Source organism: Onthophagus taurus, chromosome 2, assembly GCF_036711975.1.
Source record: "Onthophagus taurus isolate NC chromosome 2, IU_Otau_3.0, whole genome shotgun sequence".
NCBI lineage: Eukaryota > Metazoa > Arthropoda > Insecta > Coleoptera > Scarabaeidae > Onthophagus > Onthophagus taurus.
This window is the reverse complement of record NC_091967.1, coordinates 20978208-21005114: the sequence shown is the minus strand read 5'-3', so window position 1 is coordinate 21005114 and position 26907 is coordinate 20978208. Positions and strand designations below refer to the sequence as shown.

The 26907-nt window shown below is 36.8% G+C and overlaps 1 protein-coding gene across 23 annotated transcripts in view; it reads left to right on the top strand.

Moving 5' to 3' along the window:
• The window catches only part of LOC111425955 (titin), a 131007-nt gene that overhangs the window by 34118 nt on the left and 69982 nt on the right, over positions 1-26907 (top strand). For 21 of the 23 annotated variants that reach the window (XR_011639758.1, XM_071194473.1, XM_071194480.1 and 18 more), the window contains 14 exons: positions 107-204; positions 257-437; positions 498-575; positions 8690-8812; positions 11533-13108; positions 13178-13407; positions 13478-14842; positions 14903-18901; positions 18974-21729; positions 21792-23679; positions 23738-23969; positions 24027-24385; positions 24839-25175; positions 25231-26617. Coding sequence is in view for 22 of the 23 variants with exons in the window: in XM_071194473.1 (XP_071050574.1) it covers positions 107-204; positions 257-437; positions 498-575; positions 8690-8812; positions 11533-13108; positions 13178-13407; positions 13478-14842; positions 14903-18901; positions 18974-21729; positions 21792-23679; positions 23738-23969; positions 24027-24385; positions 24839-25175; positions 25231-26617 (14609 nt within the window). In the remaining variant the exon portion in view is untranslated. Of the gene's footprint in view, positions 1-106; positions 205-256; positions 438-497; positions 576-8689; positions 8813-9748; positions 10199-11532; positions 13109-13177; positions 13408-13477; positions 14843-14902; positions 18902-18973; positions 21730-21791; positions 23680-23737; positions 23970-24026; positions 24386-24838; positions 25176-25230; positions 26618-26907 lie in introns of those variants that run through there. The other 2 variants (XM_071194484.1, XM_023060248.2) reach the window with 2 other exon arrangements.

Genomic DNA, 26907 nt, shown 5'->3' with positions numbered 1-26907 from the left:
ATAACAGGCTATTTATTATAATTTATAATGTAACATTAGAGTATAAGTAGATGTTTTTTTTTTAATTTGATTAAAATGATTTTTTTAATTCGACGATAATTTCCAGCTCAATTTAAAGGAACCGAAACTCCACCAAGTTGTCCTAGTACACCTGGAAGTACACCAAGTCAACAAATGAATAAAAGAGCTCCCATGTTTATAACTGTAAGATAAAAAGAATGAATCAATACGGAAATATTAATATTTATTGTTTTAGCCATTGAGGGATATTGCTGTTGTAAGTGGTCAAACAGCTCGATTTGAATGTATCGTTCAATCTGAACCACCGCCAAGTATTTTATGGTCTAAAAATGGAAGAATTATAGAAAGTTCAAGCGATCATCAACTATTTTACAGGAACGGTGTTTGTCGCTTAACAGTCCCACAAGCTTTCCCAGGTAAAATAATCAATATTGAATTACTTGTTTAATTTCTTTCCCGTTTTTGTCAAATTTCAGAGGATGCTGGGACTTATACATGTACAGCAACAAATCAAGTTGGTGCTGTAACAACAACAGCTACTTTGCAAGTGCCAGGTGAGCTTCGATCTGCCTATCTAAAGTAGAAGGAACTAACACTCAATGAAAATTTCGAATTAAAAATATATGCCGAACAGAAAAGGACATCAAAATCTCTTTACATATCTAAACGAATATGATACGATTTTGGTGTTCTTTTTTACACTGCCAAAGATATCGAACACGAACATTTGTGCCTTTAACCGTAGGAACGTAGATATTTTTTTAAAAAAGTGTACCGCCTTCTTTAATTTATTTTTCTATTTATTTACGTTTCGCTTTCTTTAAAAATCTTATTATGTGGCTATCTCCTTTATAAGTTTTATCGATTTGTTATCATTAAGATTATTTATTGTAACTGTTAACTATTGAAGTATTAAACGCTTTTCTGGTGAATGGGTCTATATTTCCTTTATTCTCTTTTTACCCTTTTCCTTTTTTTTCTATTACTTATTAGGTGATGGTTAACTTTAGCACATAATTTCCACCATCTATGCACATGATACACGCGTTGCTAAATTTCAACTTATATTAAGAGGAGAAAACATTTATAACTGTAAGTAAATTTTTGAATCGTATCCAGAATTCTGAGTATTTCCGGAACTTTGAACAAAATATCGCCGAAAAGAGATCATATAAGCAAAAGTTTATTACCGTATTTTTAAGCACACAGAAACCATAAACAAATTGAAAAAAAATCTTCAAAAATTTGAATGCGAAATGCGATATGTACATCTTGCCAAGTCGTCGAAAATAGATTCGTATTAAAATATTTAAGAATACAAATCATTCTTAGATGTCACCTTGAACAATACAATTGGAACTTTCTAGATTTTTAAGTTTTGCAATTTTGGGAAAGTTTGATCTAGAAAAAAATTTTTTTTTCTGCTGTGTGTAACATTTTATTTTTATACACGGGGATAATTTTAGATAGACATTCCACCGGGTTCGTTATTTCTTGAACTCGTCTACTGACTCACCTACTGAACACGTTCACTAAATTTAGTTGTTCTACTCCACATAAATGCTAAAGCTCATAAACTGCAACAATTCACAAGTAACGCGATACCTGTGGCATTTGTACCAGCTCAAAAGATATTCCAATACCTTGGCTATCGTCACCTTATGGTGGGTTTTTCCAACCTTCATAGCGTATCCGTGCCAACATTCCTGACGGACCGATAAAAAAAATACTCCCAAACCGATCCGATTTTAACTTATTTATCATTGAAATAGTCAAATGTATATTTTTGAGTTAGGTGTAATCTACGAAACAGTCATCGAAAACTTGGCAAAAACACAGATTTTGTAAATCGGATTTAGTGTTGTATACAACAGGATTTGGCAATGTGATTTAACAAATTAAACTTATAGTATCTTTTTTAGTTGGAATTACTCATATAGGTTTTACAGCATGTGGCATTGGATAATGAGTTCACATTAAAAGCAGGAAGTTAAGTTTAAAATTGAGTATGTATTAAAGTGTTCGTACGCATTCGTATAAACACCTCGTTTCCGAGGAGCCTAACAAGTTGGAACAGACGATTTATATTAGAACTGTTGCTAAGATTAGAATTGGGAATGTGAATATGTTCAGCTACCGATACAATTTGGTTTTTCGCAAAAATAAGATGATGAGATTTTATTTTTAACTATCTGACGTTTATTAAAATATATTTAACATTATTTAAGAAATATTCTTATTATTTTCTTTGAAGTAAAAGATTCTATAATTATTTTAAAGCACAATATTGATAACATTATGGTGTTCTTAGAACAAATTGTTTCTAAAATAACACTCAATACATGAGAAAATTTGCCAAATTGTCTGGAATCGGCGCCAAAAGAAAATTATTCGGAATTATCATATTTATCACTTTAATTCCCTAAATTAACTTTACGAGTCAAATACAATATGTTTTATAGTCACGGGAGCTTTAAAAATGTTTGGTTATGAATGTAATTCAAAAATATGACTAGTAATCCAATATTTTATTGACTCCTTCAATTTTAGTATTATGAAATGAAATAATACGTACCTAAAAACGTTAAATAATTAATTGAAATTAAAAAAAAACAATGAGTTTATTAATGGGAGTGTCAACGATACTTGAACTAAATTAACGACGAAACAGTTCACTTTAAAATGATATACGACAAGGAACAACTTTAAGAACAAAACTTTCTAGAAAAAAAAAACTTGGAAGCTTTGGGAATTCTTTAGGAGTTTGGGTTAAATTTAAAATTTTCAGAAATAAATTATATAAACACACCAACAGATCTCGCCCCTAACAACTCTGTCCATATTTATTCACAGAGAATGAAAAAGTTAACTCCTTACCAGTTTCTTAACCCCACAAATTGCGAATAACAAGTAAGGAAGAAATAAATTATGATAGTCATTAAAGAATTAATATTACTGTCAATATCTACAATATTTTTCGCAGCTCCAATCTGAACAATGAATACTACTGTGTCAAAATCATAACACCAATATATTTTGCATTCATCAGCTGCAGTGGATTGTTGTATACTGGTGGTAGGGACCCATAGACAACATTCTATTTTGTTGCTCCGTTCTCATTACTTTAACTTTTCGTGGTATTAACAGGAAGAGTTTGAATGAAAATAATTCTTTGATTTATACAGTTTGTATCGTACGTAATATAGTTACGTATGATAATATAGTTACGTAAGATTGATGCTTTACAAGTTTTGTAATAAAGTAAAGTAAATATTATGTACTTTTGAACATCGATGAAGGTGAACTTATTTCTCGTTGTCTATATAATGTTTATGTAATATGGAGGGAGAAAAATGCCGTTTTATTTCCCCCATTTTTTTCAATAACCACAAAGTTTAATTTAGCAAAAATAGCCAAGTATTGCATCATTACGTAGATTCTATTTACAACATATTTTAAAACTCAATACATGAATACTTTGTTCTTGGTTATTATTTATATAATTAGCATATAGATATATCACAGTTATGTGAAGTTATTAAAGTATGCTGAAGCTTAAACTAAAACTAGAACTAACACTATCACTAGAACTAACACTAGACCTAGAACTAGAAACTTTCGGGTTAAGCCGTGCGTTTTTTGAAAAAATGTTTGACGTTTCGGATTCACTAACCGAACCGAAACAGTTCTAGTGATAGTGCTACTGTTACTTCTAGTTTTAGTTTAATTAACACCGACCGTGAAAGCCTTCGTACTTATATAATGGTGAAGCTGTTTTCAATTAGCATCTTTGCAGTTTTTAGAGGGAGGTGTCTTGACCTGCCTATGTCCCTGCCAGAAATTCCAACATGTGAGTGGAGCACAGATCGGTGTTAATCTTTCCGTGCTCTCTGGCAAAATCATGTTTTTGATCGACATATGAAAGAGGTCGCTGATATGTATGGAAAGGGTTAGTTATCTCCTAAAGTAAGATAGCTAGCAAAAAGTTTTAGTGTTTTTTAAAATCTATTACAATAAAGACAAAATAAGTATACAGGATCAGTCAAAAAGTTATGACGAAACCAAGTTGTGTTTTCTTTAATGGAACATACAGGTGTTCCATATTTATTATGCCATATTTCGGTTCATCTCGAAATTCTAAACAAAATTCATGTAGCACATCGTAAACCTAAACCTTTGAAAATCACTCTTATAAATTACACAAAAATATTTTTGTCGAATATGTTCATAATTCATGAAAGTACCTTTGAAAGTTTCTCATCTCCATAGCAACGTAATGACATAGCACATGTCAAAAATACAAAAATAGTTTAAACAACTTGCGCCTAAAGATAAATTACGTCACTAATTAGATAAATTCGTAAATTTTTAAAAGCTCGATATCTGGAAAACGGTTAAGTTAAGGTCTATGATGTGTTACATGAATTTTATTCAGAATTTCGAGATGAACTGAAATATGGAATAACATACAGAGTGTTCCATGAAAGAAAACGTAATTTTGTTTTGTCATAACTTTTTGACTGACCCCGTATACTTAATTTGTCTTTATTGTAATAGATTTTAAAAAACACTAAAACTTTTGTATCTTAACATTTTTCGCTAGCTATCTTACTTAACTGACCGTTTCCATACATATCAGCGACCCTGTATTATGGGATATATTAAGAGATATAAATGTATTATAAACATGTTTCAAATCATACATGAAGGTTTCGGATCGTCTGCACATTTTTGAAAAATAAGTCTGTAATAACAATTTTGTCGGAATCGAAATTTTTTTTATCTTTTCAATATTATTGAAAAAAATATATCCTTTTGAATGGTGATGAGAACACATTTTTTAATAATAGTGTTTATGGAAGGAGAAACATGCGATCTTTTTTCGTCATATTGGAATTAACGGAATTAAGGTTGATGATTAACTATATTAGAAAATCATTCAGTTTTAGTCAAAACAGCAAAGTTTTGTAAAGAGAGAACTCGTTTTTTCATTTCAAAACAAATTATGATGAGGTTAAAATCAAAAAAACTCAAAGTTCAGGTTCAAAAAATTGATAGACACACTGGAAGATTTTTGACCATCGGTTTAGCGTATACATAAAGTTGGTGTGTTTCTTATTTGTCTAATCTTATTGTAACGTAGAATATGGATCTTATTCCCAGCATAGGCTATGAGTAATTCACAAACAAGACTTACGAAAATTAAAGAGCACAATTTTTATATTATGGAAAGCATACATTCTAAAAGAACATGTCATCCAACGTCTAATACAGAAATCTTTCTGTTTTGTTGATTAAGAGATGAACTCCTCAGCTCTCTTTCTTCAATCTGTCTATAAAGGCATAATGCTGTTTGCTTGATTGCATTTCCATGTACTGGGACTTTTTTCTGTGCCATCTTCCAATTATATTAGTAGAGCTGTTTCCATTTTTTCCTTGACATGATGACGATTTCGCATCAAAATGTTTTCCTATACAGTTAGGATCTTGTCCAATTGCTATCCAAAATTTTAGCTTTAAATTCTAAAGAAAGATCGCTTTTCTTTTTCTTTTGGTTGCTGACGACTGAAAATACTTCAGTTGTGACTCACTATAAACTGTAAAAAGACTTTGTAACGGAACGTCGAGCTTACCTAGGTTAACCTCTTATAAATGCGCAATACTGAAATAATAAAGAAATACGAAAAAGCTACTTACATTTATCTACTTTTGATGATATTAATTAATAAATCTATAACATTCACAAATTTCACTACGATTTTTCACCGTAAAATATGAACATATACTTTTAATCGATGTCGCAAATTTTACCGCGTGTATGTATCAAGTTCTAGGAGTTTCCCGTTGTATAGGAATATATACAATTGATTTTTAATTTTTGTAATAATTCTTTAGATTGTTATTACATAGTAACAAACGATTTCTACTAATTACTGATTGATTTAACTCTCAAATTAAAACTAAAATGTTCTACTTGAACATAATTTATAAATTTAGGATTACGATAAATTAATGGCCAAATTAAAAAAAAACACATTATTACAGAAGTTTTTCTTATAACAAGGAAAAGTTACACCATTTTGATTGTGTAATTTTTACTGTGTAACTTATTTTGTTGATATACAGGGTGCCCGGAAATTGCGTTCATATATTTAAAGGTGTGATTCTCCATAAAAAATCATGAAGAAAAGTTCATATAAAGGTGTGTCCTAAAATGCTTCCTAAGGAAGACGTTCAATATGTGGTTATTTCTCATTATTTCAAAAACTACTAGGGTTAGAAACACGAAATTTTGCATATCTAGCTATTTTTATGGGGCGAATACGACAATCGAATAAAAAATTAGAAGGAATGTGCAGTTGCGGAAATAAGGGATAGGGGGCGCAATTTATTTCCCATATTTCTTTTTTGCTTTGATCTTTTCACTATTTTAACCTCAAAATTAGAATCTACGGAAAAAAATACATAAAAAATGTTCTGCTTATAAAATGGTCTACGACCACTCGTTTTCAAGATAAATAATACTAAGTAAAATACTGCACACAAACATGTGTATTAAACTATCACTAAAAATCTTAGTAGGCTCCTTTCATTTGTTGATCTTTGCTGTCAAGCGGTCGATAAAAAATTATTTTAGTGCAACAACCACTATACATAATTTACGTTTAATTAAATCAAAATGGTTCAACACTCAAACGAAGAGATGGCAAACATTCACTTTACGTACGGTAGAGCTGATGGAAATGCCAGAGAAGCACGAAGATTGTACGCAGAACGATCTCCAAATCTACAACTTCCCTGTAAACGAATGTTCGCTTCTATTCATGAAAGATTGTGTTAAACTGGGCGCTTTAAGGAAAATCGTTACGACTGTGGAAGATCTTGCACTACGAGGACTGTAGAAGTGGAAGAAAGGGTGCTCGATGCAGTAGCTATCAATCCTACGGTAAGCACTAGGAGATTATCGGTACAAGAAAATATGCCGAAAATTACCGTTTGGGAGGTATTTAAAGATCAGCTACTGCATCCATATCATTACCAAAAGGTGCAGGCCTTAAAACTCACCGATAGCATCCCAAGACTACAGTTCAGTCGTTGGATTATGGAACAATGGCGCCATGACAGAAATTTTCCGGAAAAAGTGTTGTTTACCGATGAAGCTGGATTTACCCGAGATGGCGTCATTAACTTCCATAATATCCATGTTTGGGACGATGAAAACCCATACAATGTTTTAGCCACGAAACATCAAGAAAGATTTTCTATTTATGTATGGGTTTGTATTATTGGGAATCATTTAATTGGTCCGCATGTACTTCATAACCGTCTCAACGGTACAAGTTATCTTAACTTTTTGCAAAATCCCTTGTTTGAACTGATGGAAGAAGTGGTGTATCAAACACGAAGGGAAATGTTGTTTATGCATGATGGGGCTCCTCCTCATTTCAGCGTTCAAGTACGGCAATATTTAAATGAAACCTACCGTGAAAGATGGATAGGTCGAGGAGCGCCCGTAGCATGGCCCGCACGTTCGCCGGACTTGAATCCCATAGACTTCTTTCTCTGGGGCTACCTTAAATATTTAGTGTATGCAACACCAGTTAACAATGTCGAAGAGCTAGAACAACGTGTAAGGGACGGTTGTAACACTATTCGAAACAAAGTATTTTTTGGAAAGTAAGACGTTCATTAATTAAACGAGTGAGATGTTGCATTGACATGGATGGTGGAATTTTTGAACAAATCTTATAACTTTTTTTGGTGTTATTTGTTAAAAATTTAAGTGCTTTTTGTTAATGTTTTAAGTTAAACTTTTTATTTTTGTTAAATTGTTAATACGTTTTGTTTAGATTGTTTTTATTAAGGTTTTGGTAAAATTTTAAGTTATTATGAAAAATTAGTAATAATCATCTTTTGAGTCATTTTGATAAAATTAACCATGATTCGCAGACATTTTTGTAGACAATGTACGAAGTAATTTTTTATCACCCATTTGACAGGTTAATTCAAACCAATGAAAGAAGCCTATTAAGATTTTTAATGATAGTTTAATACACATGTTTGTGTGCAGTATTTTAGTTAGTATTATTTATCTTGAAAACGAGTGGTCGTAGACCATTTTATAAGCAGAACATTTTTTATGTATTTTTTTCCGTAGATTCTAATTTTGAGGTTAAAATAGTGAAAAGATCAAAGCAGAAAAAAATATGGGAAATAAATTGCGCCCCCTATCCCTTATTTCTGCAACTGCACATTCCTTTTAATTTTTTATTCGATTATCGTATTCGCCTCGTAAAAATAGCTAGATATGCAAAATTTCGTGTTTCTAACCCTAGCAGTTTTTGAAATAATGAGAAATAACCACATATTGAACGTCTTCTTCAAAGCGCTCTACCTCCCTTAGGAAGCATTTTAGGACACACCTTTATATGAACTTTTCTTCATGATTTTTATGTAGAATCACACCTTTAAATATATGAATGCAATTTTCGGGCACCCTGTATTATGATATAAGTATTCAATTTTACGTGTAGAATCTAAAAGAGTAATTTTTTATCAACACCTATCGTCGAACAACAAAATTGTTATAGAGATTTTGCTTTTTCTTTTCTATTTATTCTTTTTCTTTCAATCCTGATTTTTTTTTAAATAAATCAAATTTTTTAAGGAGTTCCCTCCCATATGTACGGAACATATCGACAAATGAGTACAGCTGATAGAACGATGTCTCCGGAGTTTGCTAGATATGAACGGCCAACTTCACCATCTCCTGCGTTCATGCACCATGTGGGTAAGTCAACAGTTCCTCAACACTTAGGACAAATTTAGAAAAACAACGCACGACGTCACTTACTCATCCCCATCTATTATTAGTTCACTTCTGTGCTTCATTCGTTAATCACTACATATTTTCATCTCGTTATAAAAAAAACTATACTATATGAGATGTTAATTAGTGTTCTTTTTTAAATAAGAAACCTAAATAAAGCATATACATTTTTACTTAAAGTCTCATTTTATTGTTGTAATCGTTAATACATGAAATGGTAAATTAAGTTCTTCGTTTTTTTTGAGGATTATTTTAAGAATGAAAAATTACTTTGTTTCTTTGAAATATTATCGCGTGTTTCTTTTCGATTTTTTTTTTTTTGGAAACATTTCGCCCAATGCTCCAGAATTATGCATGCGCAAAAATAACACCCGGATCCTCTCTCCCCCCTTTCTATGGATGAGATCGTCCAGAAAATTCGTCGATTTAAAAAAGAAAGTGATTCAAAAGTTTTGGGTATCGCTCAAAAATAGGTCAACAAGGAATGAGTCGAAAAAAATTTTAGTTTCGTTAAATAAACACTTTAGATATCAGATTTTTTACCAATTATATCAATTTTAAAAATAACTAAATTAAATAGTTTTGAAAAAAAAAGACTAGGTTTGTGATGTTATGATTTATGAAATCTAATGTTTTTAATATTAAATTTATAATTATAAAATCGATTTATATCGATATTCAGTTATTGGGGTGTGTAGCAATAAATCGTGAAATAATTGTAATATTGTAGACGGCATCTGGTAAACCTTAATGTTCCTCTCACGTAAATACATAAGTGTTGTTCCGTATGAAATAGCCACCCCGACGATTGTGTACTCTCGTCTCGTCATGGAGTTCGTCGGTATCCAAGAATAGAACGTTTCCCACCTCCAGCCATCGTCGCGATCTAACATTTCTACGCGGGGGACTTGGTTCACTCTTCGCCCGCAATCCGCAAACGACCGACGTCTTGGTTAAACTTACGTTTCGTATATCGGGGACTAAATATTATGACCTGAACAGTTTTTCGCCGACGATACCGTTTTACCAGCCCAAAGAGGCGACAGCGATACGAACTATATCTAAACTCGCGTTTTGATTCCGCTTTTGTGCTACGAATACTTTTTTTTGTTCTTTTTGTGTGCTTTTTCCATCACCCCGTGTGATATTTCGACCCCCTATCCCAAGTGCTTGATCAAGTGGTGAGAACGATGAAGAAGCAACAGCAGATTTCGCAACAGCAACAGTACAGCCAGCAAACACAGCAAACACAGCAAACGCAGCAAATGCAGCAACAGCAGACCCAACAGCAAAGGGTCAGCCGAACTGAACAACATGTTACGAGACAGGTCACCAGTCAGCAGACAGGTTAGCATCATTTATCATCATTTCGCTTCAGATACAGTCTCATTACTTTGCATGATGGTCAAAAGAAATTTCGTAAAAATAAGCTGCTGCGGAAATTGCGCAAAAATTATCTGGATGTCATCCAAAAAGATTCTTATATTAATAGCCATCTGTCATCATCGCTATTCCTGCTTTTAAAATTCTCTTTTACGGTGGCTGGAGGATTTGGGTTCATTTCGCTTTAAACCAACTAAAATCTTCTTGTTGAATCGCTTTATGAATATCGATATTATAACCTAAATATTTATCTAAAGAAGTAGTCTCAAAATCATGGATGATTTCCAAATCCAAAATAAATTTGGTTATTTCCATTGATGGTAGGGGTAACGCATGCGTAGTACAACATATTTTATTACACATATATGTATCTTTTTTGGAATTATTTTAATTTATGATGATATTTATGATTTTTGAAATTTATTATCGTTAATTTATGTGCGTAATATGACATAATAGTTATGATAAATTCCCATAATTCTATTTTTGAATAAGTAAAAAATAGATCAAATTTCGATTAACAAAAAAGTTTCCAAAAAGAATGAAAAAGAGGTTCACCTTTCCAAAACTGCAAATACCCAGTTACCACGAGATCTGGATGGCGGCGTTACTGCAGCTTCAATCCTATTGGTGGGGTAAAGATAGTTGCTCCAAAAATGGCCCGTGTAACGCGATATGAAGCGAAAATAGGACAGCCTGCGATTCTCTTGGCATCAGCTGCTCGGTGAACGCCTACCCGTGATAAGTCACCGCTTTATTTTACGCGATTTTGACAAATTTTTCTCCTTGGCAATTTATGCCACCTGGAAAGGTGATGAGATTTTGAAAACGATGCCAAGAATTAATAAAAAGGAGTCCCCTTTTGTCCATGAAATGCAATATTTTAATATAAATGAAAGCGTAACTGAAACTTTCTTTTATGAAAAAGAATAAAATCTCTTCGTATTGTTTTACAACATCAAATCAATCCATTTCTCCAAGATCAATTTGTATCTAAACAACTCACAGCATTTAATTGAAGTAATTATTAATTTTTAATAAAGATTTATTACGATTAATTTGTTACGATAATGATTCGAAAAGTTTAATAAACAATTAAAAAATTTCATAAAAAATTCTTTTTAAATATTTCTTCTTTATTAAAATTTAATTTAAACGTTTCATTCTTGACGATCTAATACGTATTTTACGGGTATTAGATCGCCACAGCCTTGACAATCTAACGTTACACACTGCTTTATTGCAATTCAATCTCGAGTATCGCCTTACCAACAAAAGCAATCTTCTTTTAATTCTAGTGCAAGGCGGCCAGTACCAAGTTACTGGAGCTCAGCAGATTACTGGATTTGGTCCAAATGCGGCCCCTCCAGTTTTCGAAAAAGTCTTTAGCAACGCTCGCTTTGCCCAGGGTGGAAACGCCCTATTCGAAGGGCGGGTGACCGGAAAACCGATGCCCCAAGTGAGCTGGACCCGCAAAGGAACCACGCTTATCGAATCAACGAAATATAGATTTTCGTATAACAATCAAAATGGGGATATAACCCTTCAAATCAATCAAATCGGACCTGGTGATGAGGGAGAATACGTTTGCACCGCTCGTAACCAATATGGAGAGGCCATCTGCTCCGTGTATATCTCGCCGGAAGGAATGCAAATGCCTCCGACGAGGGATTACCAAAAGAAAACAGTCCAACAAACCACAACCTACACTAACGGTTCTTTCGTTGAAGAATTTAAAGTAGATACTTTCGAATATCGATTGCTGCGTGAGGTTTCTTTTCGGGAGAGTATCACAAGGAGATTTGTCGGTGAAAAGGATATTCAAATGTCAACAACCGTCGAAAGATCCTTAGGACCACCCGCTCCACCTCAAATATCGCAAAAACCTCGCAATTCAAAATTGTTAGAAGGATCAGATGCTGTGTTCACCGCTAAAGTTGGAGCAAATCCACGACCGAGATTGACTTGGTTTAAAAATGGACAAAGAATAACTGAAACAACCACCAAATTCGAGACCACTTACACTAACAATCAAGCAACCCTACGCGTTAAACAAGCTCAGCATGAGGACTCTGGCCACTACACCCTTCTCGCCGAAAACCCGCAAGGATGTGTTGTTTCTTCTGCTTATCTTGCCATTGAGCCCGTGCATACCCAAGAGGGCTTGATCCACGAATCCACCTTTAAATCGACTCAACAAATTGAAGAAGATGAAGAAGGAAAAACTCTGGCACCGAATTTCGTGAGAGTATGTGGTGACAGAGATGTTACCGAAGGAAAAATGACCAGATTCGATTGTCGTGTTACTGGAAGGCCTTACCCGGAAGTAACATGGCTTATAAACGGAAAACAAGTAACCAATGATTCTAATCACAAGATTCTTGTTAACGAATCTGGCAGTCACTCTTTAATGATCACTAAAGTAACCAGAAATCATTCTGGTGTCGTAACCTGCGTAGCTAGAAATAAAACCGGAGAAACATCCTTCCAATGCAACGTGAACGTAATCGAACAAGAACAAGTTGTAGCTCCGAAATTTGTAGAGAGATTTACCACCATGACGGTGAAGGAAGGTGAACCGGTTGTCCTCACAGCCAGAGCAGTTGGAACACCAACTCCAAGGATCACATGGCAGAAGGATGGTGTCCTCATCCAGAGTAGCCCCGATGTTCGCATTATGACTGAAAGTGGAGCATCCACCCTAGATATTTTAAAAGCCAAGGCGTCGGACGCGGCATGGTACCAATGCTCAGCGCAAAACGTAGCTGGCTCCACTGCTACAAGAGCAAGGTTGTTCGTTGAACAACCACAGGGTCCACCACCCGAACCCAGAAGACTTCACCTGCCGCGACCGACCAAAGTTATCGAACCTGAGTAAGATTATAAAATAATATCATATTATTTACACATTTTCCAATATTTATTTTTTTATTAATTTTTTAGACCCGTTCCTGGCCCTGAAGTTATTTATTTACGACATATCGAACCAACAAGACCTTACGAACCCCGCGCAGAAGAGGATCGTGTGTATCCTCCGCCACAATTCATCATTCCATTGCATGACCTCCAACAAATAGAGGGTGGTAAGGTCCACTTTGAGGCCAGGATCGAACCTGTTGGAGATCCCACTATGGTTGTAGAATGGTTCCTTAACGGTGTACCACTACCAGCAAGTAAGAAAATAATTAAATAACCTCATTTTCTTTTAATTATTTATGAACCTCTAATCTTGTTGTTTTATAGGCTCCCGCGCTACATCAGTTTTTAGATTTGGCTTCATAGCTCTTGACCTCATCAGTTTAATAATGCAAGACAGCGGCGAATATGTCTGTCGTGTAACAAGTTCGACTGGATCGGTGATGTCCAGAGCAATGCTAAGCATCACCCCCAGAGCAACTATTGAGAAAACATCTCAACACCCGGAAAGTCTCCAGTACATCCAACACCTTGAAGATTACACGAAATATGAAAGACATGAAAGTATGGAAGAGAAATCTTCGCAAAAGCCGCACTTCATCCGTCCACTCCAAGACCTTGGGGAACTACAGGAAGGTCGAAATGCTCACTTTGAGGCACAACTAACTCCTGTTAGCGATCCTACGATGAAGGTGGAGTGGTACAAGGATGGACGTCCGATCACAGCCAGCTCGCGTATTACGACCATTTTCAACTTCGGTTACGTCTCTCTAAATATCATGCACCTACGTGCCGAAGATGCCGGGTCGTACACAGTCAGGGCTGTAAACCATCTTGGTGAAGCTATTAGCACAGCAACGATTAAAGTTTTTGCCAGATCAACCGTCACTGGAGACCTAGGAATACCAGAACAACAGAGGTACATCGAAAAAGTTGAGGAACTTGAAGCGTATCAACAATCCCAAATGCATAAGTACATTCAAGAAGCACCAGAAAGTACTTATCCACCTGAATTTAAGTCACCAATCAAAGACCAAATTGGAATTCGCGAAGGTGGGTTTGCGCATTTCGAAGCTCGCCTAGAACCAGTAGGGGATTCTACACTACGAGTAGAATGGCTGAAAGATGGCAAAGCTGTCAAAGCCAGTTCTAGAATTACTTCCTTCTTTAATTTCGGATACGTAGCTTTAACTATCAAGGATGTTACCATTCACGATGTAGGCAATTACATCTGCAGAGCATACAACGCCATGGGTCAAGCTACCACAACAGCTCAATTGAGTGTTATTAGCAAGAAAGATATCGTAATGGACTCTCAACATCCTGGAGGACTTGAGAAAATTCAATTCCTCGAAGACACTACTAGATTTAACCGAATCGAAAAAGATGAAACCCAAGTTAGTCAAAAACCGAAGTTTAGTGGACCTTTAAAAGGTACAAACAAGATTATTGAAGGTCAACGTGCTCATTTTGAGGCACGTGTAGAACCTCAAAGCGATTTGACCATGAAGACCGAATGGTATTGTAATGGAAAACCGATCCAAACCGCCAACAGGATTCAAACTTATCACGATTTTGGATACGTTGCTTTAGATATCTTGAGCGTTCGTGCTGAAGATTCCGGAACGTATACCGTTGTTGCTAGAAATGCTTTAGGTGAAGCCCAACTCACCGCTAATATGGTTGTTGAAAGTAAGTTACTAATTTTTTTATTTCTTAATAAACAATACTTTAAATGTTATTTCTCTTTAGCACGCTCAAGTATTGACACCAGAAGCATGCACCGTGCCGCTTACGACAAAACTCGTGCTCTTGAGGACTCCAAATTCGTTGAACCTCAATATGTTATTGAAGAAATTTCAAAATCGAAACCGATCTTCACCCAACCTTTATCTGATCCACGCCCTGTGAACGAAGGTCGCAACATTCATTTAGAATGTCGATTGGAACCAATGGGCGACCCAACCATGAGAGTTGAATGGTTCTGCAACGGAAAACCTGTCACCGTAGGTTCAAGATTCAGAACTTACAACGATTTTGGCTTTATTGCCTTAGATATCATTCATGCAACTGCTGCTGATACCGGTGAATACACAGTGAGAGCCACTAACCATTTAGGCTCAGCTCATACTTCTGCCCAAGTCAGAGTTATTGCCCGATCTGACATCATTACGGATACTCAACATGAACAATCTCTGGAACAAATCCAAATGTTAGAAGGTCGTCAAAAACATGGACCATCTGAAGATATAACTGTTTATGAACCACCTCACTTCACTAGACCGTTACACAACATTGAAACAGTTGAGGGTACAAACATACATATGGAATGCCGTTTACAACCAGTTGGTGATTCAAGCATGAAAGTTGATTGGTTTTGGAATGGTCGCCCAGTAAAAGTTGGTCATAGATTCAGACCAGCTTACGATTTTGATTACGTAGCCCTTGATTTGTTATCTGTATACCCAGTAGATTCTGGCGTTTACACCTGCCAAGCTAGGAATCAACTTGGTGAAGCCGTTACATCCTGCTCTGTAAAAGTTATCCCAAAAAGAGATTTGTATTTTGACACCCAACATCCCGGTGGATTGGAAAAAATTCAACAACTTGAAGATCATTCAAGAGCCTTCAAACGCACCGAGTATATGGAAGAAGTGGTTAATGTGCCACCGAAATTCATTACCAAACCCAAAAGCTTAGAAAATATGCGTGAAGGCCAACATGCTCACTTTGAATGCAAAGTCGAACCGATCACCGATTCAAATTTAAAAGTAGAATGGTTTAAAAATGGTCGTCCAATTACAGTAGGACATAGATTCAGACCAATTCACGATTTCGGATACGTAGCTCTTGACATCATTGATTTAATTGCCGAAGACTCTGGAACCTACACATGCAGAGCTGTTAATTTAGTAGGATCTGACGAAACTACCTGTTCATTAACTTGTTCTAGCTCAACTCAAATTGTCACTCAAACTCAAAATGAACAAGGTCTTCAACAAATTCAACATTTAGAAGATCGCTCTCGATACCAACGTCAAGAAGACGTTGAAGAAACTACCAAACAAATTCCAATCTTTACAACTTCTCCAAAGAACATCGAGATTAAGGAAGGACAAAGAGCACATTTCGAATGCCGCCTTATTCCGGTATCTGATGCAACTATGAGAGTTGAATGGTTCCATAATGGACAACCTGTAAAATCTGGCTCCAGATTTTCAGAAACCAATAATTTTGGTTTTGTTGCGCTTGATATTTTGTACGCCTACCCTGAAGATTCTGGTACATATACCTGCCGTGCCACTAACGCCGTAGGTGAAGCTGTAACATCAGCTACTTGTGTTGTTCAAACTAAGAAAGCCATCGTTAGAGAATCTGTCCACGAAGGAGCATTAGAACGTTTGAGAGATTTGGAAGATTCATCCAGATATCAACGTCAAGTTGTACAAGAGGAAACAATTTCTCAAGCTCCTTGCTTCACCCTTCCAATCAAGGATTTAAGAGTTGCTGAAAATCAAGCTGCTCATTTCGAAGCTAGATTAATTCCTGTCGGAGACTCTAGGATGAAAGTAGAATGGCTTAGGAATGGAGTTCAAATTGAAGCATCAAACCGTCTTACCACCATGCATGATTTCGGATATGTTGCTCTTAACATGAAGTATGTTAATCCTGAAGATTCCGGAACTTACACCTGCAGAGCTGTTAATGATATTGGTGAAGCTGTAACATCAGCCACCTTATTCGTACAATCCAAAGCATCATTGCAAATGGAAACTCAGCATGAAGGTGCTCTGCAAAAGTTGCGACAATTAGAAGATTCTACCAAATATCAAAGACGTGAAACTGAAGAAGTTGAAGTCACACAAGCTCCAAGATTCACAACTCATTTGAACGGACCTGCTGAGTTATTTGAAGGACAAAGTGCCCATTATGAATGCAGAATCGAACCATATCCAGACGCCAATTTGAAGGTGGAATGGTTCCATAATGGAAAACCTCTCTCCACTGGACATAGATTCCGTACTGCTTACGACTTTGGATTCGCCAGTCTTGATGTTCTCACCGCATATGGTGAAGATTCAGGTACTTACACATGCCGTGCTTCCAACCGCATAGGAAAAGCAGAATCATCTGTCGTAACCAACATTAAATCGAAGGCATCCATCATTAAAGAAACACAACACGAAGGTGCTTTGCAAAAGATTCAATATCTTGAAGATGATTCTCGTTATAAACGCACTACTCAAGACGATGTTGTAATTATTGAAAAACCCCAATTCGGTAAAGGTTTAAAACCTGTTGAAAATCTACCGGAAGGAAAAACAATACATCTTGAAGCCACACTTACACCAGTTAATGATCCAACGATGAGAGTTGAATGGTACTGTAATGGTAGACCCATTCCTAGTGGCTCCAGATACAAAACCACCTATGATTTTGGATTTGTCGCATTAGATATCTTACACGCCTATCCTGAAGACAACGGAACATACATGTGCCGTGCTAGAAACGCTGCTGGTGAAGCTGTTACCACAGCAGGAGTTTCCGTTGTTGGAAAATCTGGACTTCAACTTGATACATTAGATGAGCAAAGATTAAGAAAAATTAAGGACTTAGAAGCTTATGAAAGGCCAAAGAGAGAAGAAATCGAACAGCAAATGCAAAAACCTGTCTTCTTAACTCCTCTAATCAACTTAGAAAATTTAAAAGAAGGTGAGCATGCCCATCTTGAATGCCGCGTAGAACCAATCAACGATGCTAACTTGAAGATTGAATGGTTTGTAAATGGAGTTAAATTGAAGACTGGTCACAGATTTAGAACCACTCACGATTTTGGATATGTTGCACTCGATATTCTTTACGCTTACCCAGAAGATAGTGGAACCTATATGTGCAAAGCAACTAATTTAGTAGGTGAAGCAGTAAATACCTGTACCATTAATGTTGGTACTCGCCGTAGTATCATCCTTGACACCCAACATCCAGAAGGATTGGAAAAGATCAGAGAATTAGAAGCTCAGGGTCACCCAGCTCGTTTAGAAGTTGAGGAACCGGCACCGTTTCCACCCAGGTTTATTACTGAGCTTCGTGGAACCACTGAATTATATGAAGGCCAAACGGCTCACTTTGAGGCGCAAATTGAACCGATTCATGATCCTAATTTACGTATTGAATTCTACCATAATGGAAAGCCTTTACAATCTGCTTCAAGATTCCATATCACTTTCGACTTTGGTTACGTTGCCCTTGATATTGGGCACGTTGTGCCAGAAGATGCTGGTGAATACTCAGTTAAAGCTATTAATAACTTGGGACAATGCGTATCGTCCATCAAAATGCGTGTAATAGCGAAAAGCAATATTATTTTGGATTCACAACGCCCTGAAGGTCTGGATAAAATCCGACAATTAGAAGAACACCAACCATACAAGAGACCAGAAATCGACGAACCAGTTACTCGTCAACGACCTGTATTTACTCAACCGTTACAAAATATTGATAACATTAATGAATCCGAAACTGCCCACTTCGAATGCCGCTTAATTCCGGTTGGTGATCCAACTTTGAAAGTGGAATGGTTTAGAAATGAAAAACCACTAGAAGACAGTTCAAGAATCACCAAAGTCCACGACTTTGGATATGTTTCTTTGGATATTGCGCACGTTCGTGATGAAGACCAGGGTGTTTATATGTGCAGAGCTTCTAACCCACTTGGAGAAGCTGTTACGACTGCATCTATGAGAATTAGAAGTAAGTAAAACTCAATTAAGGTTAGAAAATTTTATGAAATATTTATAACTTCACATTTTTTTACTTTTTTAGCCAAAGCCAGCATCCAATTGGATACACAGCATGCAGAAAGCATGCGTAAAATCCAACAGCTCGAGCAACCATTAGCACCAAGACCAGAAGAACCTGAAAGAATTTTCGAGAAACCAATCTTCACTCAAGTACTTACCGGACCAACAGAGTTGTGGGAAGGTCAACATGCTCACTTTGAAGCTCGCGTAGTACCAGTTGGTGATCCAAGTTTAAGATTTGAATGGTACTGCAATGGAATAGAGTTAAAGATTGGGTCAAGAATCCGTTCTACTCACGATTTCGGGTTCGTCACATTAGATGTATTGAACACGGTAGTAAATGACTCCGGAGTTTATATGTGCAAGGCTATCAATAAATCTGGAGAAGCTGTGTCTTCAATTTCCATGAAAGTTAAAGCCAAATCAACAATTTCTACTGAAGCTTTACATCCCGATGCATGGGAGAAGATTCAACAGAAAGAAGCTGAAATGAACAAAGTACCAGAAATGTTCATAGATACAACACCACAACAACCACCTGTATTTACTACTCACCTCAAAAGCTACGATACCTTAACTGAAGGACAACACGTCTACCTAGATGCTCAAGTAGAACCAAGAGCTGATCCAAACTTAAGGGTTGAGTGGTTCAAAAACGGAATATCATTAACTACCGGTGCCAGATTAAGAAGCACCTTTGATTTCGGTCTTGTAACTCTTTCCATCAATGGGTTAAGACATGATGACACAGCTATCTACACTTGCAAAGCCACCAATCTTTACGGTGAAGCTATCTCCACTTGCACATTGAAAATTGAAGATAAACATTGGTTGCTCGGGCAAACTTTGCATCCTGATGCAATTCCAAAACTAGAGGCCTTAGAAGCACCTAGATCCGAAGACTCTATTCGTCCTGAACCTACCTACGATGCGCCAGTCTTCGTTAGCCATCTTAATAACGTCGAAAACGTTGAAGGCGATTCAGCTCACTTTGAATGTAACGTAGAGCCATCAAAAGATCCAACTATGAAAATCGAGTGGTTCGTTAATGGAAAACCACTTCCCAGTGGTGCTAGATATAAAAGTACTTACGATTTTGGTTACGTTAGTTTGGATATTAACCATTGTTATGCAGAAGATTCTGGAATATATACATGCAAAGCTACAAACAACAAAGGTACTGCCTCCACTTCTGGAACTCTTCGCACTACCGATAAGACCAAGATTATCTGGGACACTCAACATCCTCAAGGAAAAGCAGGTTTGAGCGCTGTCGAAGAAGTTGATAGTGCTTATGCCAATAAAATGCAGCGCCAACCTTCAGGTCCTGAAAAAGAATATGCTAAACCAGTATGGACAACACCACTTGGTCCTGAATTCAAGATAAGCGAAGGTAAACCATTGCACCTCGAAGGTACCGTAGAACCAAAAGAAGATCCGAACTTAAAGATCGAGTGGTTCTTCAATGGAAAATCCTTGGACCACGCTTCCAGATTTAAACTTACCAGCGATTTTGGTTTTGTAACCTTAGATTTGACAGATGTTTACGATCGTGATCAAGGTATTTACACCTGCAAGGCTTCCAACAAAGCTGGGGAAGCTTATACATCTACCACAATTTATTGCACCACCAAAGCCGGTCTAATCGATCGTACTCAACATCCTAAAGGGCAAGAAGGTCTTGAAAAGATTCAAGATTTGGAAGATGCTCTTAACAGAATCGATCAACCATTACCTGATGTTGATGAAGGTCACGCTCCAGTTTTCACCTCCGAATTTACAGCGCTCACCAATCTGAGCGAAGGTGAAATTGCTCATTTCGAGGCTGGATTAACACCAATCGGTGATCAAACGATGAAAGTTGAGTGGTTCTACAATGGAAAAGCAATCGAAGCTAGTCACAGATTCCGAACTGTTCACGCTTTCGGAATGGTTGTCTTGGAAATCCTTGGTTGTAAAACTGAGGATTCTGGCACTTACACTTGCGTTGCCACCAATGCTTGGGGTAAAGCCGAACAAAGCGTTACATTGGAATGCGTTGAAAAGCTCAAAGGACAACCACCCAAATTTACTACTCACCTCAAGGACATTATTGGTCTTAAAGATGGCCAACCAGCTCACTTTGAATGCACATTAGTTCCTGTCAATGATCCTAAATTAAAAGTGGAATGGTTCCACAATGGTCAACCAATTTTACAATCTACTCGTATCAAGACCGTATCAGACTTTGGTTTTGTTGTGATGGACATCGCGTATACTCAAAATCATGACTCTGGAGAATACGTTTGTAAAGCAAGTAATGAATATGGTGAAGATTACACAAAAGCCACCATCAATGCTTACGGAAGAAGTGGCGTCTTCACTGAGAGTTTACAACCTGACTCTTTGGCCAAAATTAGAGAATTGGAAAGCTATCAAGTCCAACAAACTCAAGCTCAAGTGGAAGTCACCGAACCACCTAAATTTATTACACAAATTGCAGATGTCACTAAATTGGTTGAAGGACAAAGTGCTCACTTTGAAGCCAGACTTACACCAGTCACAGATCCAGATTTGGTTGTGGAATGGTATTACAATGGAAAGAAATTACCTCACGGCCACAGATACAGAACTTTCCACGATTTTGGTATTGTAATCTTAGATATTTTGTATTGTTACGAAGAAAATTCTGGCGTGTACGAGTGTAGAGCTTATAACAAATACGGAGAAGATTCTACAAAAGCAACATTGAAATGTACTTCGAAAGCTAATTTGATTTTGACCTCGCAACTACCGCGGGTAAGTAATAAATCACAATTATATTCAAGGCATATAGTAATAATGTAATTTCTTTCTTATAGGGCATGGAAGGTGGATTAGAAAAGATTCAAACATTAGAAGACTCTATGATTCGCGTACGCGACGAGAAAGAAACAGAAGAAAAAGGCAAAGCACCCGTATTTACTACTCCATTATCTAACATTGATGACCTTCGTGAAGGTGAAAGTGCTCACTTTGAAGCACGACTTACACCAACAGATGATCCTAAACTTAAAGTCGAATGGTTCTGGAATGGAAAACCATTAAGAACCGGTTCCAGATTCCGCACGTTCTGTGATTTTGGATTCGTTATTTTGGAAATATCGCCAGTTTACCCTGAAGATTCAGGTGAATACTCATGCAGAGCTACGAATGAATATGGAGAAGCCGTAACCGTATCTACAATGAAGGTTCAAGGAAAGCGCAGCATTATTTTGGAATCCCAGCTTCCACAAGGTATGGAAGGCACAATTGATAAAATTGCAGAACTTGAAGGATTGGGTGTTATTCACACTCAAATGTCTCAAGATGAAGATACCGGAAAACCACCAGAATTTATTACAACACCCTCTGATTTATCGCTTTCTGAAAATTCATTGGCTCATTTCGAATGTAGATTACAGCCAGTTAACGATCAAAGCATGCGTGTTGAATGGTTCCATAACGGAAAAGCTTTATGGGCTGGTTCGAGAATCAAAACCATCAATGACTTCGGTTTTGTAATCTTAGAAGTAGCTGGAGTCTATCAAAGAGATTCCGGATTATACACTTGCAAAGCTACTAATAAACATGGAGAAGCAACTGTTTCCTGCAAATTACAAGTGCGCGGCAGACAAGGCATTGTAATGGAGCCACAATTACCAGCTAGTTTCAGAAGCGGAACTGAGAGTATCCAAAGATTGGAAGAAGATCTTTACAAAAGAGAAGAAATTAAAGTTGACGAAGAAGTTCCAAATCCACCTAAATTTACTGTTGATATCAAGGACAACGTTGATGTTCCAGAAGGTGGCCCAATTCATTTCGATTGTAGAGTTGAACCAATCAATGATCCTACCATGCGTATCGAATGGTTCCATAACGGTCGTCCATTCGCAACTGGTTCCAGAGTACACCAATTGAATGATTTCGGCTTTATAGCTCTTGATATCGATTATTCATACACTAGAGATGCTGGGGAATACATTTGCAGAGCTACAAACAAGTGGGGTACAGCCACAACAAAAGCAACTGTAACCACAACAGCAAAACGTAACATTGATTTTGATTCCCAATTACCATCTGGTATGAGTGCTGAAAAATTAAAAGAATTAGAAAAAGGTAAAGTTAGTGAAGCTCCAAAAGAGGAAGAACCTATGAGTCCACCTAAATTTATCACACAAATTGAATCTGCAACAGTTGAAGAAAGCGAATCTGTTCGATTTGAATGCAGAGTCGAACCTAAAAATGATCCAGATCTTCGTATTGAATGGTACAGAAATGGAAAACTATTACCAGCAGGTTCCAGATATCATACTAATTTCGAAATGGGCTACGTCACTTTGGGCATTACATACGTATATCCCGAAGATTCGGGCGAATACGTCTGCAGAGCTTTTAACAAAATGGGAGAAGATTTCACCAAAGCAAGCGTTTCATGCAAAACTTTACCGAGCATCATTTTGCAAAACCAAGTACCTAAGGGCATGAAGCGATCCGAAACACTCATGCAAATGGAAGCTGCCATCAAGAAATACACTTCCGAGATTCATTTAACTGAAGAAGATCTTTATGATGCCGAAAAGAAACAACCACCGAGATTTGTTACTCAAATCCAGGATCAAACTGAACTTGTTGAAATGAACTCCGCTAAATTTGAGTGTCAATTAGCTCCTGTTGGCGATCCTAACATGAAAGTTGAATGGTTCTTTAACGGAAAACCATTACCTCACAGTAAGGATAGGTTTTTGGATTTTTATAACTTGTCTTTAATTTTAATTTAAATTTTCAGAAAATCGTTTCACTCCAATTTATGATTTCGGTTATGTTGCAATGAACTTCGGTTGGGTTTACCCTGAAGACAGCGGCGAATACGTATGCCGCGCCACTAATTTATATGGAATGGATGAAACTAGAGCAATCATCAAAACTGCTGGTAAACCAGGTATAATTTACGAATCTCAATTGCCGAAAGGAATGAAGAGTATTGAAAGAATTAGAGAGATGGAAGCAGCTTGGCAAGTGTAAGTTTTAATCGTTCTATAACCAAGGATATATTTATCTATTTTTTGGGTCCATAGTATTCCAGACGATGCCGAAGAAGAAGCTAAACCAAGATCAGCACCTTTATTCGTCAGCAAACCAGAACCATGTACCGTTGAGGAAGGCGAATGGGCACGATTCTGTTGTCGCGTTACAGGTCATCCTAAACCACGTGTTATGTGGTTGATTAACGGACACACCGTCGTCAATGGATCTAGATATAAATTGACTTACGACGGGATGTATCATTTAGACATCCCAAAAACTAGGCAATACGATACTGGCAAAGTTGAGGTCATTGCCAGAAGTAGCGTGGGAGAAGCAATAGCCGAAACTGAACTGAAGGTTATACCAAGACATGACGATTACAGAAATGTACTTAAAAACTCACCTAGACGTAAGTACACTCCACTTTTATCTACACGCTTATTAGGTAGTATCGCAAAATCTGCCGATAGCTATCTGCCGAATTTTGCTATATTACTTCACTGTGACAAGTATAGACATTAAGTATACTTTACACAATGAATTTGAGCACTCCACGCTTACTTAACACTTATAAATAAACACACTCCATTCCTAAAAACATCCCTATATCCTGGAGCTTCTGATGGATACAACGTTTATGCTTTACTGCGTAAAAAAGGATTTTTGCACCAGGTAGGACTTTTGGTATAGGGTCTGTTATTTTTAATTTGCATGTCAGTGTCCGACGAAGATGTGAATTTTACGTAATGTACTTTTACTATTTCCATCTCTTCCCTTCTTTAACCCATGAATTATTTATGGCATGAGCTGCTTTGAAAATACCCATGACAAAAGGATAGCATTAACATGTTTTATTTCTTAGCGTGGTACGATATCGAACTCCAACAATATCAGAAAGATAGACAAGAAACCGAACTCGAGAAATTCTTCGACGAACGTCATCAAACATTACAGCAAAGCGGACACTCAGCTATGTTCATACATCCAAAACTATTCGAAAGGTCAGAAGCCGATTGGCAAAACAGCGTTAAACAGAGAAAAGGTGAAGAATACTACAACAAACTTCAAGAATTAGAAAATGAACAAGTAACGAGAGAACTTAAATTGAGGGAACAACACCATCAATTTGCTATTCCCGGGGATAAAATCGTAGCTAGCACCATCGCTAAAGGAATGGCTCAAAAATACGAAAATAAATTGTAAGTAAACAATAATTATTATATTAACTAAACTAATTGCCATGATACTTTTTAGGGACCAGAAAGAAGAAGTATCTAATATGTACACTCAACAACTGAAAAGAACCGGACTACGTGAAACAAAGCAACATAGTACTGAATACGAAGTAGACTCTAAAACTGGTGCTTATCCACCTGATCCAGCAGCTTCGGCTGTTCACGGACGTGAGCGTTACGTTACCAAACAAAAGCAAACTCAAAGAGAAACCGTCGGTGACACTGAAATCACAAGAAAAATAACAGCTACTGAAACAACCGACGTCGAACATTCAGGAAGAGCCGAGGAACGATTTGTCCAAGAACAAGTTTTACCGTCGAAACCACCATTCTTTACAAAGAAAATCCAACCTGTTAGGGCATTCGAAAACGAGCCAGCTAAATTTGAAGTAGAGTTCGATGGCGATCCATTACCAACCATCAAATGGTTCAGAGAAGATTTCCCCATAACTAGTTCACCTGATTTGAAAATTTATACCATGAGCATGAAATCTATATTAACAATGAGACAAGTTTTCGTTGAAGACTCTGGCGTATTCAGTGTAATTGCTGAAAATCGCGGTGGAACTGCAAAATGCAGTGCAAATTTGGTCGTACAAGAACGAAGAAGAGCTGGAAGAACAGGAAATGTTCCTCCTAGCTTTGTGACCACCGCCCAAAACGCTACCGCTAACACCGGCCAATTAGTTAGATTTGACGCCAGAATCAACGGAACCAAACCAATTGATGTCTATTGGTTGAAAGGTGGAAAGAAAATTCTTCCATCAGATATGCGTTACAAAACGTTAGAAGAAGATGAGGTCTATACCTTACTAATTATTGAAGTCGTTCCTGACGATTCAGGTAAATATGAGTGCGTTGCCATCAACAAAGCAGGAGAAGCTCGTTGTGAAGCTGAATGTGTCGTAAATCCACCAGCTTCACCGACAAAAACATCAAAACCAACAACTCCAGGAGCAGAAAAAGCTCCAGCGATTGTAGACGCGCTCAAAAATCAAACTGTCCGTGAAGGCCAAGCTGTTTCATTCAGATGTAAAATCAGTGGAAAGCCAACTCCTATCATCAAATGGCAGAAAGGAGATAAAGTTATTAAACCATCAAAATATTTCCAAATGTTGAAGGATGGTGATACATGCACATTAAAAATTACTGAAGCGTTCCCTGAAGACGAAGGAGTCTACAAATGTGTTGCAACTAACCCAGCTGGCACCATAACTACTCAAGGAACCTTAAAGGTTACAGCCGCTGAAAGTCAAGAGGTACCACCTTCATTAACCAAAATGAAGGATGTTATTGTACCTGAAGGTAGTCCGGCACAATTTAAAACCAGTGTTTCTGGCAAACCACGACCAACGATCCAATGGTTGAGAGATGGATTTTTAATTCCGGAATCACCAGATTTCCAGGTAAGAAAAATGCAATTGCTTTTTTAATTTTTTATTTATAATAATAGAATCTTTATAAAAATAAGAGTAAAATTTATGGACACTTAAATAACATCATTCACTGTAATTTATTAAGGATGACAAAAATAATTTACTTTTCACTTTGTAACTTCCATAAGTTCATGTGCCAATTTAGCGGTGTTAAGTTGTCTTTCATAGTTTTGTGAATAATATTGCCAAAAGTAAGTAATAATTAGTTAAAAAAAAAATGTTATGGTATGGAGTCTAATTCCTATCGTGCTAAATATAGT